Source organism: Oncorhynchus gorbuscha, linkage group LG14, assembly GCF_021184085.1.
Source record: "Oncorhynchus gorbuscha isolate QuinsamMale2020 ecotype Even-year linkage group LG14, OgorEven_v1.0, whole genome shotgun sequence".
NCBI lineage: Eukaryota > Metazoa > Chordata > Actinopteri > Salmoniformes > Salmonidae > Oncorhynchus > Oncorhynchus gorbuscha.
The window spans coordinates 71,609,761-71,624,992 of NC_060186.1; the positions used below are offsets into that span (position 1 = coordinate 71,609,761).

At 44.5% G+C, this 15,232-nt stretch overlaps 1 protein-coding gene across 1 annotated transcript in view; it reads left to right on the forward strand.

Annotated features, from left to right (window-relative positions):
• LOC123995379 (alpha-(1,6)-fucosyltransferase-like) overlaps positions 1 to 15,232 on the forward strand; it is a 207,580-nt gene that overhangs the window by 122,099 nt on the left and 70,249 nt on the right. The window contains exon 2 of the mRNA XM_046298936.1: positions 966 to 1,521. Coding sequence (XP_046154892.1) covers positions 1,319 to 1,521 — 203 coding nt within the window. The 5' untranslated portion in view covers positions 966 to 1,318. The remainder of the gene's footprint in view (positions 1 to 965; positions 1,522 to 15,232) is intronic.

The following is a 15,232-nucleotide window of genomic DNA, read 5'->3' on the forward strand; positions in this document are numbered from 1 at the left end:
CTATCACTCTTTCTGTCTCTCTCACTCTTTCACTCTCTCTGTCTCCTTTTCTCTCTCTCTCTTTCTCTCGCTCTCTCTATCACTCTTTCTCTCTCTCTCGATAACTCTCTCTCTCTGTCGGTCTTTCTTTCTGTCTCCCTTTCTCTCTCTCACTCTCCGTCTCCCCCTCTCTCTCTCTCTCTCTCTCTTTCTCTCTCGCTCTGTCTCCCTCTCTCTCTGTCTCGCTCTCTCTCTTGCTCTCTGAAGTAATGACACTGGGCTCACCACATTGCATTGACAATGCCGCACTTTGTCACAGAGACGGTGGCGATGGTGGCTCCATATTAGCCATTGGGTTTAGCCATGAGATGGGGCGGGGAGGAGGAAGAAGGTGGGAGGCAGAGTTAGATAGGTAGATAGAGAAAGTGGGGGTGATAAAGTGTTTGAGAGTAGAGAGAAGAAAGAGAGAGAGAGAGTTAAAGAGAGAAATAGGGAGAGATAGTGTTAAAGAGAGAGAGAGAGAGAGAGAGAGAGAGAGAGAGAGAGAGAGAGAGAGAGAGAGAGAGAGAGAGAGAGAGAGAGAGAGAGAGAGAGAGAGAGAGAGAGAGAGAGAGAGAGAGAGAGAGAAAACAGAACATCCCAGTCTCTTTGTTTTCTCATCACAGCGCATTGTGGCTCTTGGAGCGTTGTACATCACGATGGAAATGTAAATTGCAGTGTCATGCTGAACAATCCTGTGGGGTTGCTGAGCCTCGGCTCTGTCAGGGCCAGTCACACAATGCCCCCACTGTTACAGCCAGCAAGCCTTGTTCCTCTGAGCTGCGTCTGTCCTTCTCTGGGAGTTTGGCTCTGTTGCTCAGCTCCCCTGGCATCTGTCTGTCTATGTGGGTCCGTGTGTGTGTCTGTCTGTCCATCTGTCCATCCATCAATCCCTTTTTCTTTCTGTCTGTTTGACTAGCTCTCTTTCTCTCTCTCTGTCCCCAAAGGAGCCAGGCCAAACACATGAAGTAAGACAGGAGGACGCTAGAGGAAGTGGTGACACGTACAGACCAGGGGGGACCAGCAGGGGGCTAGGAGTGGAGCGGAAGGCGACACAGTCACAAAGAGCAAGAGGTGGAGACCCTAGCAGGACAGGGCTGGAACAACAGCAAGGGGCGTCAGTCATGCTCTAGCACACGGAGAGGAGGCTGAACCTCACCAGAGATACACTGCCCCAAAAACCCTCCTCTCTCTCACCACCTCCCTCCCATTGCCCCTGCACTGCGGTGCCAGTGAGGATGCCCAGGCGGCTATTGTGACGGGTCGCGACGGTGTGTGTAGGTGGGCAGCCTGAGCTACGATGCGGCCATGGGCGGGCTCCTGGCGCTGGGTTACCCTGGTACTGCTCGCGTGGGGCACGCTGCTATTCTACATCGGAGGCCACCTGGTGAGGGACAGTGAGCACCCAGAGAGATCCAGCAGAGAGCTATCCAAGATCCTTGCCAAGCTGGAACGCCTCAAGCAGCAGAACGAGGACCTACGACGCATGGCTGAGTCCCTCAGGTAACTACCTACCTGAATGGAGATGTGTGTAGAGGGGTAGAGGTATGGGGGAAGTGGGATTGTGTGTGTGCGTTTGTGTGCGTGTATACTTCCATGCGAGTGTGTGTGTGTGTGTGTTTACTCGCATGCGTGTGTGTGTGATGGCGTACGTGCTTGCATTAGTCATAAGTCCAGCCATAGGTGCAGCTTTCAGTTCCCCCCTGTGATATTCTCAATTGCTTTGGAATACACACACACACACACACACACACACACACACACACACACACACACACACACACACACACACACACACACACACACACACACACACACACACACACACACACACACACACACACACACACACACACACACGCACTCTTCGGACAGCTGGTCTCCGATTAAATCCCTTGCTTTTGTAATTATTCAATATTGGCTGGAAAACAAAGGTAGGATTCATGGCACCAAAACATGTACATCTTTCAGACAGACACTGTCCAGATGGGTCTCAGTCAGAGACAGTGTTTGTTGTTGAGCTGTTGTTCTGGGTCCATTCAGATTCAGTCTAATTTGTTATAGCAGTAGGGTTGTTTGTTATAGCAGTAGGGTTGTTTGTTATAGCAGTAGGGTTGTTCCTTTTGCATCTGGGCCTTTAATAATTAAAGAAGAAACTGTGCACTTCAAAAGCCTGTAATATTAAATAAAGGGCCCTTTAATATAGACGGAGAATTCAATGCATCTGATTTTTAATTTGAATAATGACTTGCTAAATTACCAAAATTATGCATTTTGCATCTGTCAGCCCTGTGTCACTTCTAGGAAGATATTAATCCACATTATCCCAAAGGTTTTCACTATCATTGTAAAGCCCTCGTTAATTTGTTGCTATGACAAAGTCATCTCTGGAGATGATTATTCATTTAATGTGAACAGTGATTCATTTCCGTCTGTCCTTCAGTTTAAGGTCAACCCTGTCATGTGAACTGAACTCTCGTTTTAATATGATGAAACTATTCCTTAAAAAAACAAAAACATTTTCAAAAGAAACATCTAGTCAAATCAGGTGAGCTGGTTCTACTCTTTTGGGCAATTTTCTGGAATAACAATGGCTGGAATAGAATGGCATCAAACACATGGAACCTTCAGTATGTGTTTGATGTATTTGATACCATTCCACTGATTCCATTCCAGCCATTACCATGAGCCCGTCCTCCCCAATTAAGGTGCCATCATCCCCCTGTGATAGACAGGCTAGAAGTGTTTTTTTTTTGCGTGCATCCAATTGCCCCTCCCTGTTACACACAACAAGCTTCCATTCCTCCTGTCACAAGGGGATTTATGGCTGATTTAATAAGAAATCATCAACCCTGTTATGGTCAACCCTGTAACGGTCAACCCTGTAACGGTCAACTCTGTTACGGTCAACCCTGTAACGGTCAACTCTGTTACGGTCAACCCTGTTATGGTCAACCCTGTTATGGTCAACTCTGTTACGGTCAACCCTGTTATGGTCAACCCTGTTATGGTCAAGTCTGTTACGGTCAACCCTGTAACGGTCAACTCTGTTACGGTCAACCCTGTTATGGTCAACCCTGTTATGGTCAAGTCTGTTATGGTCAACCCTGTTACGGTCAACTCTGTTATGGTCAACCCTGTTATGGTCAACCCTGCGCGTGTGTGTGTGTGCCTGCGTGCGTGCGTGCGCGCGTGCGTAAGATGAATGCACCAATTTGTAAGTTGCTCTGGATAAGAGCGTCTGCTAAATGACTTAAATGTAAATGTGCGTGTGTGCGTGTGTGCGTGCGTGCATGCGTGCATGTGTGCATGTGTGTGCGTGCGTGTGTTCGTGCGTGCGTGTATGCGTGTGTGTGTGTGTGCGTGCGTGCGTGTGCGTGCGTGCGTGTGTGTGCGTGTGTGCGTGCATGCGTTTGTGTGCGTTTGTGCGTGCGTGCGTGTGTGTGCGTGTGTGCGTGCGTGTGTGCGTGCGTGCGTATGTGTCATGTCACGTGTGAAGTGGATGATCATGTCACTGTGAAGTGGATGACATGGCACACAACAAGAATCAGCATCTCCTTTATTACGTCATTACATATACATTTGCATGTAAAGAAGTGTTACACAGTAAAATGCTGCTACCACAATAAACAAAATACAGACAGACGATAAACGGGATAAACAGACTAAATGTATAGACGCAGGATGTACTCAAACACACATAGCATGTACACTATCGGCATTGTACAGTAGACGGGCCTGAGGAGGAAGGCAGCCATTTACTCAATATCTCACACCTTCGCTCCATGAACTCCCACACTCAGCATCCCCCTCCCTGATTTGAGTGACAGGCCAACAGCCCACCCACCACCAGTCACCCAGCAGCACTAATGATTTGGGTGAATACAGGGTCGGTGTGGCGATCCGCCTCTGGGCTCCGCCCTCTCCACAGCTGTCAATCACCTGGAGATGATGACACACGCAGGCCAGATGGCGTGACGGGCGAAAGAGAGATAGATAGAGAGAGAGTGTGTGTGTGTGTGTGTGTGTGTGTGTGTGTGTGTGTGTGTGTGTGTGTGTGTGTGTGTGTGTGTGTGTGTGTGTGTGTGTGTGTGTGTGTGTGTGTGTGTGTGTGTGTGTGTGTGTGTGTGTGTGTGTGTGTGTGTGTGTGTGTGTGTGTGTGTGTGTGAGACATCCGGCCTGAGGGATGAGGCCTGATCAATCCCCAGGCATGTGGATGGAGGGAGGGAATGAGGGATGGATTGATGGAAGGAGGGAATGAGGGAGGGAGGCGAGGGAGGCGAGGGATTTTGGACGAGGTGAGTCCTGGACCATGCAGAGATTTAATGGGTGGTGGAAGGGGGAGAGGAGTGGAGGCCACCATGATAGAGGTTTTAGGCTGGGTTTTCTATAAAAGCACTTTGTGACATCTGCTGGTGTAAAAAGGCTGTATGAATACATTTGATTGATAAATTGATTGATTGATAGGGGGTTAACATGGACAGAAGGGAAAGACAGTGCAAGGAATAACAAATAGGAATGAAGAGTGATAGAAAGACAATAAGAAAGAGCTGAATGGTTTCATTGTTTTTTTCTCCACAGTGTCTATTGACCGTTATCTGTCCATTAGACGGTCTCCTTTCAGTGATGTGTTATCTGTCCATTAGACAGTCTCCTCTCAGTGATGTGTTATCTGTCCATTAGACGGTCTCCTCTCAGTGATGTGTTATCTGTCCATTAGACGGTCTCCTCTCAGTGATGTGTTATCTGTCCGTTAGACGGTCTCCTCTCAGTGATGTGTTATCTGTCCATTAGACGGTCTCCTCTCAGTGATGTGTTATCTGTCCGTTAGATGGTCTCCTCTCAGTAAGGTGTTATCTGTCCCTTAGACGGTCTCCTCTCAGTGAGGTGTTATCTGTCCATTAGACAGTCTCCTCTCAGTGAGGTGTTATCTGTCCGTTAGACGGTCTCCTCTCAGTGAGGTGTTATCTGTCTCTTAGACGGTCTCCTCTCAGTGATGTGTTATCTGTCCATTAGATGGTCTCCTCTCAGTAATGTGTTATCTGTCTCTTAGACGGTCTCCTCTCAGTGATGTGTTATCTGTCCATTAGACAGTCTCCTCTCAGTGAGGTGTTATCTGTCCGTTAGACGGTCTCCTCTCAGTGATGTAGGCCTAATAGAGCCCGCTGGCTGAGAGACACTGTCTGCCTCCGCTGGCTGAGAGAGGCTACTTTTCTGGTTGACGGCGATTTTAATTAAGACACATGATGCCACACATCCATCAACATGTCTCCGTCGCCATTAGGGACGAAAAAGTCCTAGACCACTGTTACTTTACCCACAATAAATAATACAAGGACCTCCCTCGTCCCCCATTTGGCAGATCAGATCAGATCAATTGTGTGCCGTCCTATGACACAGCCTGGGATTGAATCCAGGTCTGTAGTGACTTAAACTGCCTATTCACTGTAGTTTTCAACCTCTCCTTGTCTCAGTCTGTAAGCTCCACATGTTTTAAAATGACCACCATCATTCCTGTTCCCAAGAACTCCATGCCACAGCAACTACCACCCTGTAGCACTCACTTCTGTAATCATGAAGTGCTTTGAGAGGCTGGTTATGGCACACACAAACTCCACCATCCAAGACAAACTATACCCACTCCAATTCGCATACCGCCCCAACAGATCGCATAGACAACGCAATCTCAATTGCACTCCACACTGCCCTTTCCCACCTGGACAAAATGAACACCTATGTGAGAAAGCTGTTCATTGACTACAGCATTCAACACCATTGTCCCCTCCAAGCTCATCACACAGCCCAGTACTTCACTGGGGCCGAGCTCCCTACCATCCAGGACCTCTATATCAGGCAGTGTGGAAGAAAGGCCCAGAAAATGTTTAAAGGGTCCAACCTTTTCTCTCTTCTTCTGCCCGGCAAACAGATCAACAAGTCTGACACTAACAGGCTCCTGAACAGATTCTATCCACAAGCCATTAGACTGACAAATAGGTACACAGACTGTCTGAGTTGACCTTTGTATTTTATTCTTATTTTTGCCTCTATGCACACTGACAGGGCACTACACATTACACACTCCATCATTTGTTCACACACACATATGCTCATACATTTATACTGACTCTACACACACCCACTCACATACACTCCTCATATATGCTGCTGCTATATCATATATCATATATCCTGATACCTAGTCCACTTACCCCTATACATATCTATCACTCCAGTATCCCTGCACATTGACAACATGGTGCTGGAAATGACCCTGTATTTTACCTTTATTCAACTAGGTAAGTCAGTTAAGAACAAATTCTTATTTCAAGGACAGCCTACGAACAGTGGGTTTGTACCTTGTCAGCTCGAGGTTTGAACTTGCAACCTTCCGATTACTAGTCCAACGTTCTAACCACTAGGCTGCCCTAGTACATTTACCCCATACATATCTAACTCTATCACCCCAGAACATTCAGGGGCAGAACAACAGATTTTTATTCGATCAAGCAACCTTCTGATTACTGGCCCAACGCTCTAACCACTAGGCTACCTGCCACCCCAATATAGTATATAGTATGTTTATCCCTATACATATCTACCTCTATCCTTCCAGTATCACTGCATATTGTAAATGTTGTTCTGGAACTGACCCTGTATATAGTATGTTTATCCCTATACATATCTACATCTATCCTTCCAGAATCACTGCATATTGTAAATGTGGTTCTGGAACTGACCCTGTATATAGTATGTTTATCCCTATACATATCTACATCTATCCTTCCAGAATCACTGCATATTGTAAATGTGGTTCTGGAACTGACCCTGTATATAGTATGTTTATCCCTATACATATCTACATCTATCCTTCCAGAATCACTGCATATTGTAAATGTGGTTCTGGAACTGACCCTGTATATAGTATGTTTATCCCTATACATATCTACATCTATCCTTCCAGAATCACTGCATATTGTAAATGTGGTTCTGGAACTGACCCTGTATATAGTATGTTTATCCCTATACATATCTACCTTCTATCCTTCCAGAATCACTGCATATTGTAAATGTGGTTCTGGAACTGACCCTGTATATAGTATGTTTATCCCTATACATATCTACCTTCATCCTTCCAGAATCACTACATATTGTAAATGTGGTTCTGGAACTGACCCTGTATATAGTATGTTTATCCCTATACATATCTACCTCTATCCTTCCAGAATCACTGCATATTGTAAATGTGGTTCTGGAACTGACCCTGTATATAGTATGTTTATCCCTATACATATCTACCTCTATCCTTCCAGAATCACTGCATATTGTAAATGTGGTTCTGGAACTGACCCTGTATATAGTATGTTTATCCCTATACATATCTACCTCTCATCCTTCCAGAATCACTGCATATTGTAAATGTGGTTCTGGAACTGACCCTGTATATAGTATGTTTATCCCTATACATATCTACCTCTATCCTTCCAGAATCACTGCATATTGTAAATGTGGTTCTGGAACTGACCCTGTATATAGTATGTTTATCCCTATACATATCTACCTCTATCCTTCCAGAATCACTGCATATTGTAAATGTGGTTCTGGAACTGACCCTGTATATAGTATGTTTATCCCTATACATATCTACATCTATCCTTCCAGAATCACTGCATATTGTAAATGTGGTTCTGGAACTGACCCTGTATATAGTATGTTTATCCCTATACATATCTACCTCTATCCTTCCAGAATCACTGCATATTGTAAATGTGGTTCTGGAACTGACCCTGTATATAGTATGTTTATCCCTATACATATCTACATCTATCCTTCCAGAATCACTGCATATTGTAAATGTGGTTCTGGAACTGACCCTGTATATAGTATGTTTATCCCTATACATATCTACCTCTATCCTTCCAGAATCACTGCATATTGTAAATGTGGTTCTGGAACTGACCCTGTATATAGTATGTTTATCCCTATACATATCTACCTCTATCCTTCCAGTATCACTGCATATTGTAAATGTGGTTCTGGAACTGACCCTGTATATAGTATGTTTATCCCTATACATATCTACCTTATCCTTCCAGAATCACTGCATATTGTAAATGTGGTTCTGGAACTGACCCTGTATATAGTATGTTTATCCCTATACATATCTACCTCTATCCTTCCAGTATCACTGCATATTGTAAATGTGGTTCTGGAACTGACCCTGTATATAGTATGTTTATCCCTATACATATCTACCTCTATCCTTCCAGAATCACTGCATATTGTAAATGTGGTTCTGGAACTGACCCTGTATATAGTATGTTTATCCCTATACATATCTACATCTATCCTTCCAGAATCACTGCATATTGTAAATGTGGTTCTGGAACTGACCCTGTATATAGTATGTTTATCCCTATACATATCTACCTCTATCCTTCCAGTATCACTGCATATTGTAAATGTGGTTCTGGAACTGACCCTGTATATAGTATGTTTATCCCTATACATATCTACCTCTATCCTTCCAGTATCACTGCATATTGTAAATGTGGTTCTGGAACTGACCCTGTATATAGTATGTTTATCCCTATACATATCTACCTCTATCCTTCCAGTATCACTGCATATTGTAAATGTGGTTCTGGAACTGACCCTGTATATAGTATGTTTATCCCTATACATATCTACATCTATCCTTCCAGTATCACTGCATATTGTAAATGTGGTTCTGGAACTGACCCTGTATATAGTATGTTTATCCCTATACATATCTACATCTATCCTTCCAGTATCACTGCATATTGTAAATGTGGTTCTGGAACTGACCCTGTATATAGTATGTTTATCCCTATACATATCTACATCTATCCTTCCAGTATCCCTGCATATTGTAAATGTGGTTCTGGAACTGACCCTGTATATAGTATGTTTATCCCTATACATATCTACCTTCATCCTTCCAGAATCACTGCATATTGTAAATGTGGTTCTGGAACTGACCCTGTATATAGTATGTTTATCCCTATACATATCTACCTCTCATCCTTCCAGAATCACTGCATATTGTAAATGTGGTTCTGGAACTGACCCTGTATGTAGTATGTTTATCCCTATACATATCTACCTCTATCCTTCCAGAATCACTGCATATTGTAAATGTGGTTCTGGAACTGACCCTGTATATAGTATGTTTATCCCTATACATATCTACCTCTATCCTTCCAGAATCACTGCATATTGTAAATGTGGTTCTGGAACTGACCCTGTATATAATATTGTTACTCGTGTTCTTCTGATTTATTATATCTAGCGTGTTTTCGTTTTACCTTGTTATTTTTAGTACTACATTGTTATTGATTACTGCGTTGTTGGGGTTTGAGCTGTCAAGAAAGGCATTTTACTTTAATTGTGACATTACAACTTTAAACTGAAACTTGGCTGAGAGAGACTGTTTGCCTCTGCTGGCTGAGAGAGACTGTTTACCACCGCTGGCTGAGAGAGACTGTTTGCCTCCACTGGCTGAGAGAGACTGTTTGCCTCCGCTGGCTGAGAGAGACTGTTTGCCTCTGCTGGCTGAGAGAGACTGTTTACCACCGCTGGCTGAGAGAGACTGTTTGCCTCCACTGGCTGAGAGAGACTGTTTACCTCCACTGGCTGAGAGAGACTGTTTACCTCCACTGGCTGAGAGAGACTGTTTGCCTCCGCTGGCTGAGAGAGACTGTTTACCTCTGCTGGCTGGGAGAGACTGTTTGCCTCCGCTGGCTGAGAGAGACTGTTTACCTCTGCTGGCTGAGAGAGTGTTTTCCTCCACTGGCTGAGAGAGACTGTTTTCCTCCGCTGGCTGAGAGAGACTGTTTACCTCTGCTGGCTGAGAGAGACTGTTTTCCTCCACTGGCTGAGAGAGACTGTTTACCTCCACTGGCTGAGAGAGACTGTTTACCTCTGCTGGCTGGGAGAGACTGTTTGCCTCCGCTGGCTGAGAGAGACTGTTTACCTCTGCTGGCTGAGAGAGTGTTTTCCTCCACTGGCTGAGAGAGACTGTTTTCCTCCGCTGGCTGAGAGAGACTGTTTACCTCTGCTGGCTGAGAGAGACTGTTTTCCTCCACTGGCCGAGAGAGACTGTTTACCTCCACTGGCTGAGAGAGACTGTTTACCTCCACTGGCTGGGAGAGACTGTTTGCCTCCGCTGGCTGAGAGAGACTGTTTACCTCTGCTGGCTGGGAGAGACTGTTTGCCTCCGCTGGCTGAGAGAGACTGTTTACCTCTGCTGGCTGAGAGAGACTGTTTTCCTCCACTGGCTGAGAGAGACTGTTTTCCTCCGCTGGCTGAGAGAGACTGTTTACCTCTGCTGGCTGAGAGAGACTGTTTTCCTCCACTGGCCGAGAGACACTGTTTACCTCCACTGGCTGAGAGAGACTTTTCCTCCACTGGCTGAGAGAGACTGTTTGCCTCTGCTGGCTGAGAGAGACTGTTTTCCTCTGCTGGCTGAGAGAGACTGTTTGCCTCTGCTGGCTGAGAGAGACTGTTTTCCTCTGCTGGCTGAGAGAGACTGTTTTCCTCTGCTGGCTGAGAGAGACTGTTTTCCTCTGCTGGCTGAGAGAGACTGTTTTCCTCTGCTGGCTGAGAGAGACTGTTTGCCTCTGCTGGCTGAGAGAGACTGTTTTCCTCTGCTGGCTGAGAGAGACTGTTTTCCTCTGCTGGCTGAGAGAGACTGTTTTCCTCTGCTGGCTGAGAGAGACTGTTTTCCTCTGCTGGCTGAGAGAGACTGTTTTCCTCTGCTGGCTGAGAGAGACTGTTTGCCTCTGCTGGCTGAGAGAGACTGTTTTCCTCTGCTGGCTGAGAGAGACTGTCTGCCTCCGCTGGCTGAGAGACACTGTTTGCCTCCGCTGGCTGAGAGACACTGTTTGCCTCCGCTGGCTGAGAGAGACTGTTTGCCTCCGCTGGCTGAGAGACACTGTTTGCCTCCGCTGGCTGAGAGACACCGTTTGCCTCCGCTGGCTGAGAGAGGCTACTTTTCTGGTTGACGGCGATTTTAATTAAGACACATGATGCCACACATCCATCAACATGTCTCCGTCGCCATTAGGGATGAAAAAGTCCTAGACCACTGTTACTTTACCCACAATAAATAATACAAGGACCTCCCTCGTCCCCCATTTGGCAGATCAGATCAGATCAATTGTGTGCCGTCCTATGACACAGCCTGGGATTGAATCCAGGTCTGTAGTGACTTAAACTGCCTATTCACTGTAGTTTTCAACCTCTCCTTGTCTCAGTCTGAAAGCTCCACATGTTTTAAAATGACCACCATCATTCCTGTTCCCAAGAACTCCAAGGCTTCATGCCACAGCAACTACCACCCTGTAGCACTCACTTCTGTAATCATGAAGTGCTTTGAGAGGCTGGTTATGGCACACACAAACTCCACCATCCAAGACAAACTATACCCACTCCAATTCGCATACCGCCCCAACAGATCGCATAGACAACGCAATCTCAATTGCACTCCACACTGCCCTTTCCCACCTGGACAAAATGAACACCTATGTGAGAAAGCTGTTCATTGACTACAGCATTCAACACCATTGTCCCCTCCAAGCTCATCACACAGCCCAGTACTTCACTGGGGCCGAGCTCCCTACCATCCAGGACCTCTATATCAGGCAGTGTGGAAGAAAGGCCCAGAAAATGTTTAAAGGGTCCAACCTTTTCTCTCTTCTTCTGCCCGGCAAACAGATCAACAAGTCTGACACTAACAGGCTCCTGAACAGATTCTATCCACAAGCCATTAGACTGACAAATAGGTACACAGACTGTCTGAGTTGACCTTTGTATTTTATTCTTATTTTTGCCTCTATGCACACTGACAGGGCACTACACATTACACACACTCCATCATTTGTTCACACACACATATGCTCATACATTTATACTGACTCTACACACACCCACTCACATACACTCCTCATATATGCTGCTGCTATATCATATATCCTGATACCTAGTCCACTTACCCCTATACATATCTATCTCTATCACTCCAGTATCCCTGCGCATTCACAACATGGTACTGGAAATGACCCTGTATTTTACCTTTATTTAACTAGGTAAGTCAGTTAAGAACAAATTCTTATTTCAAGGACAGCCTAAGAACAGTGGGTTTGTACCTTGTCAGCTCGAGGTTTGAACTTGCAACCTTCCAGTTACTAGTCCAACGTTCTAACCACTAGGCTGCCCTAGTACATTTACCCCATACATATCTAACTCTATCACCCCAGAACATTCAGGGGCAGAACAACGGATTTTTATTCGATCAAGCAGCCTTCTGATTACTGGCCCAACGCTCTAACCACTAGGCTACCTGCCACCCCAATATAGTATATAGTATGTTTATCCCTATACATATCTACCTCTATCCTTCCAGTATCACTGCATATTGTAAATGTGGTTCTGGAACTGACCCTGTATATAGTATGTTTATCCCTATACATATCTACATCTATCCTTCCAGAATCACTGCATATTGTAAATGTGGTTCTGGAACTGACCCTGTATATAGTATGTTTATCCCTATACATATCTACATCTATCCTTCCAGAATCACTGCATATTGTAAATGTGGTTCTGGAACTGACCCTGTATATAGTATGTTTATCCCTATACATATCTACCTCTATCCTTCCAGTATCACTGCATATTGTAAATGTGGTTCTGGAACTGACCCTGTATATAGTATGTTTATCCCTATACATATCTACCTCTATCCTTCCAGAATCACTGCATATTGTAAATGTGGTTCTGGAACTGACCCTGTATATAGTATGTTTATCCCTATACATATCTACCTCTATCCTTCCAGAATCACTGCATATTGTAAATGTGGTTCTGGAACTGACCCTGTATATAGTATGTTTATCCCTATACATATCTACCTCTATCCTTCCAGAATCACTGCATATTGTAAATGTGGTTCTGGAACTGACCCTGTATATAGTATGTTTATCCCTATACATATCTACCTCTATCCTTCCAGAATCACTGCATATTGTAAATGTGGTTCTGGAACTGACCCTGTATATAGTATGTTTATCCCTATACATATCTACCTCTATCCTTCCAGAATCACTGCATATTGTAAATGTGGTTCTGGAACTGACCCTGTATATAGTATGTTTATCCCTATACATATCTACATCTATCCTTCCAGAATCACTGCATATTGTAAATGTGGTTCTGGAACTGACCCTGTATATAGTATGTTTATCCCTATACATATCTACCTCTATCCTTCCAGTATCACTGCATATTGTAAATGTGGTTCTGGAACTGACCCTGTATATAGTATGTTTATCCCTATACATATCTACCTCTATCCTTCCAGAATCACTGCATATTGTAAATGTGGTTCTGGAACTGACCCTGTATATAGTATGTTTATCCCTATACATATCTACCTCTATCCTTCCAGAATCACTGCATATTGTAAATGTGGTTCTGGAACTGACCCTGTATATAGTATGTTTATCCCTATACATATCTACCTCTATCCTTCCAGAATCACTGCATATTGTAAATGTGGTTCTGGAACTGACCCTGTATATAGTATGTTTATCCCTATACATATCTACATCTATCCTTCCAGAATCACTGCATATTGTAAATGTGGTTCTGGAACTGACCCTGTATATAGTATGTTTATCCCTATACATATCTACCTCTATCCTTCCAGAATCACTGCATATTGTAAATGTGGTTCTGGAACTGACCCTGTATATAGTATGTTTATCCCTATACATATCTACCTCTATCCTTCCAGAATCACTGCATATTGTAAATGTGGTTCTGGAACTGACCCTGTATATAGTATGTTTATCCCTATACATATCTACCTCTATCCTTCCAGAATCACTGCATATTGTAAATGTGGTTCTGGAACTGACCCTGTATATAGTATGTTTATCCCTATACATATCTACATCTATCCTTCCAGAATCACTGCATATTGTAAATGTGGTTCTGGAACTGACCCTGTATATAGTATGTTTATCCCTATACATATCTACCTCTATCCTTCCAGAATCACTGCATATTGTAAATGTGGTTCTGGAACTGACCCTGTATATAGTATGTTTATCCCTATACATATCTACATCTATCCTTCCAGAATCACTGCATATTGTAAATGTGGTTCTGGAACTGACCCTGTATATAGTATGTTTATCCCTATACATATCTACCTCTATCCTTCCAGAATCACTGCATATTGTAAATGTGGTTCTGGAACTGACCCTGTATATAGTATGTTTATCCCTATACATATCTACCTCTATCCTTCCAGAATCACTGCATATTGTAAATGTGGTTCTGGAACTGACCCTGTATATAATATTGTTACTCGTGTTCTTCTGATTTATTATATCTAGCGTGTTTTCGTTTTACCTTGTTATTTTTAGTACTACATTGTTATTGATTACTGCGTTGTTGGGGTTTGAGCTGTCAAGAAAGGCATTTTACTTTAATTGTGACATTACAACTTTAAACTGAAACTTGGCTGAGAGAGACTGTTTGCCTCCACTGGCTGAGAGAGACTGTTTGCCTCCGCTGGCTGAGAGAGACTGTTTACCTCCACTGGCTGAGAGAGACTGGTTGCCTCTGCTGACTGAGAGAGACTGTTTACCTCCACTGGCTGAGAGAGACTGTTTGCCTCCACTGGCTGAGAGAGACTGTTTACCTCCACTGGCTGAGAGAGACTGTTTACCTCCACTGGCTGAGAGAGCCTGTTTACCTCCACTGGCTGAGAGAGACTGTTTGCCTCTGCTGACTGAGAGAGAGACTGTTTGCCTCCACTGGCTGAGAGAGACTGTTTTCCTCCACTGGCTGAGAGAGACTGTTTGCCTCCGCTGGCTGAGAGAGACTGTTTACCTCCACTGGCTGAGAGAGACTGTTTGCCTCCGCTGGCTGAGAGAGACTGTTTACCTCCACTGGCTGAGAGAGACTGGTTGCCTCTGCTGACTGAGAGAGACTGTTTACCTCCACTGGCTGAGAGAGACTGTTTGCCTCCACTGGCTGAGAGAGACTGTTTACCTCCACTGGCTGAGAGAGACTGTTTACCTCCACTGGCTGAGAGAGCCTGTTTACCTCCACTGGCTGAGAGAGACTGTTTGCCTCTGCTGACTGAGAGAGAGACTGTTTGCCTCCACTGGCTGAGAGAGAC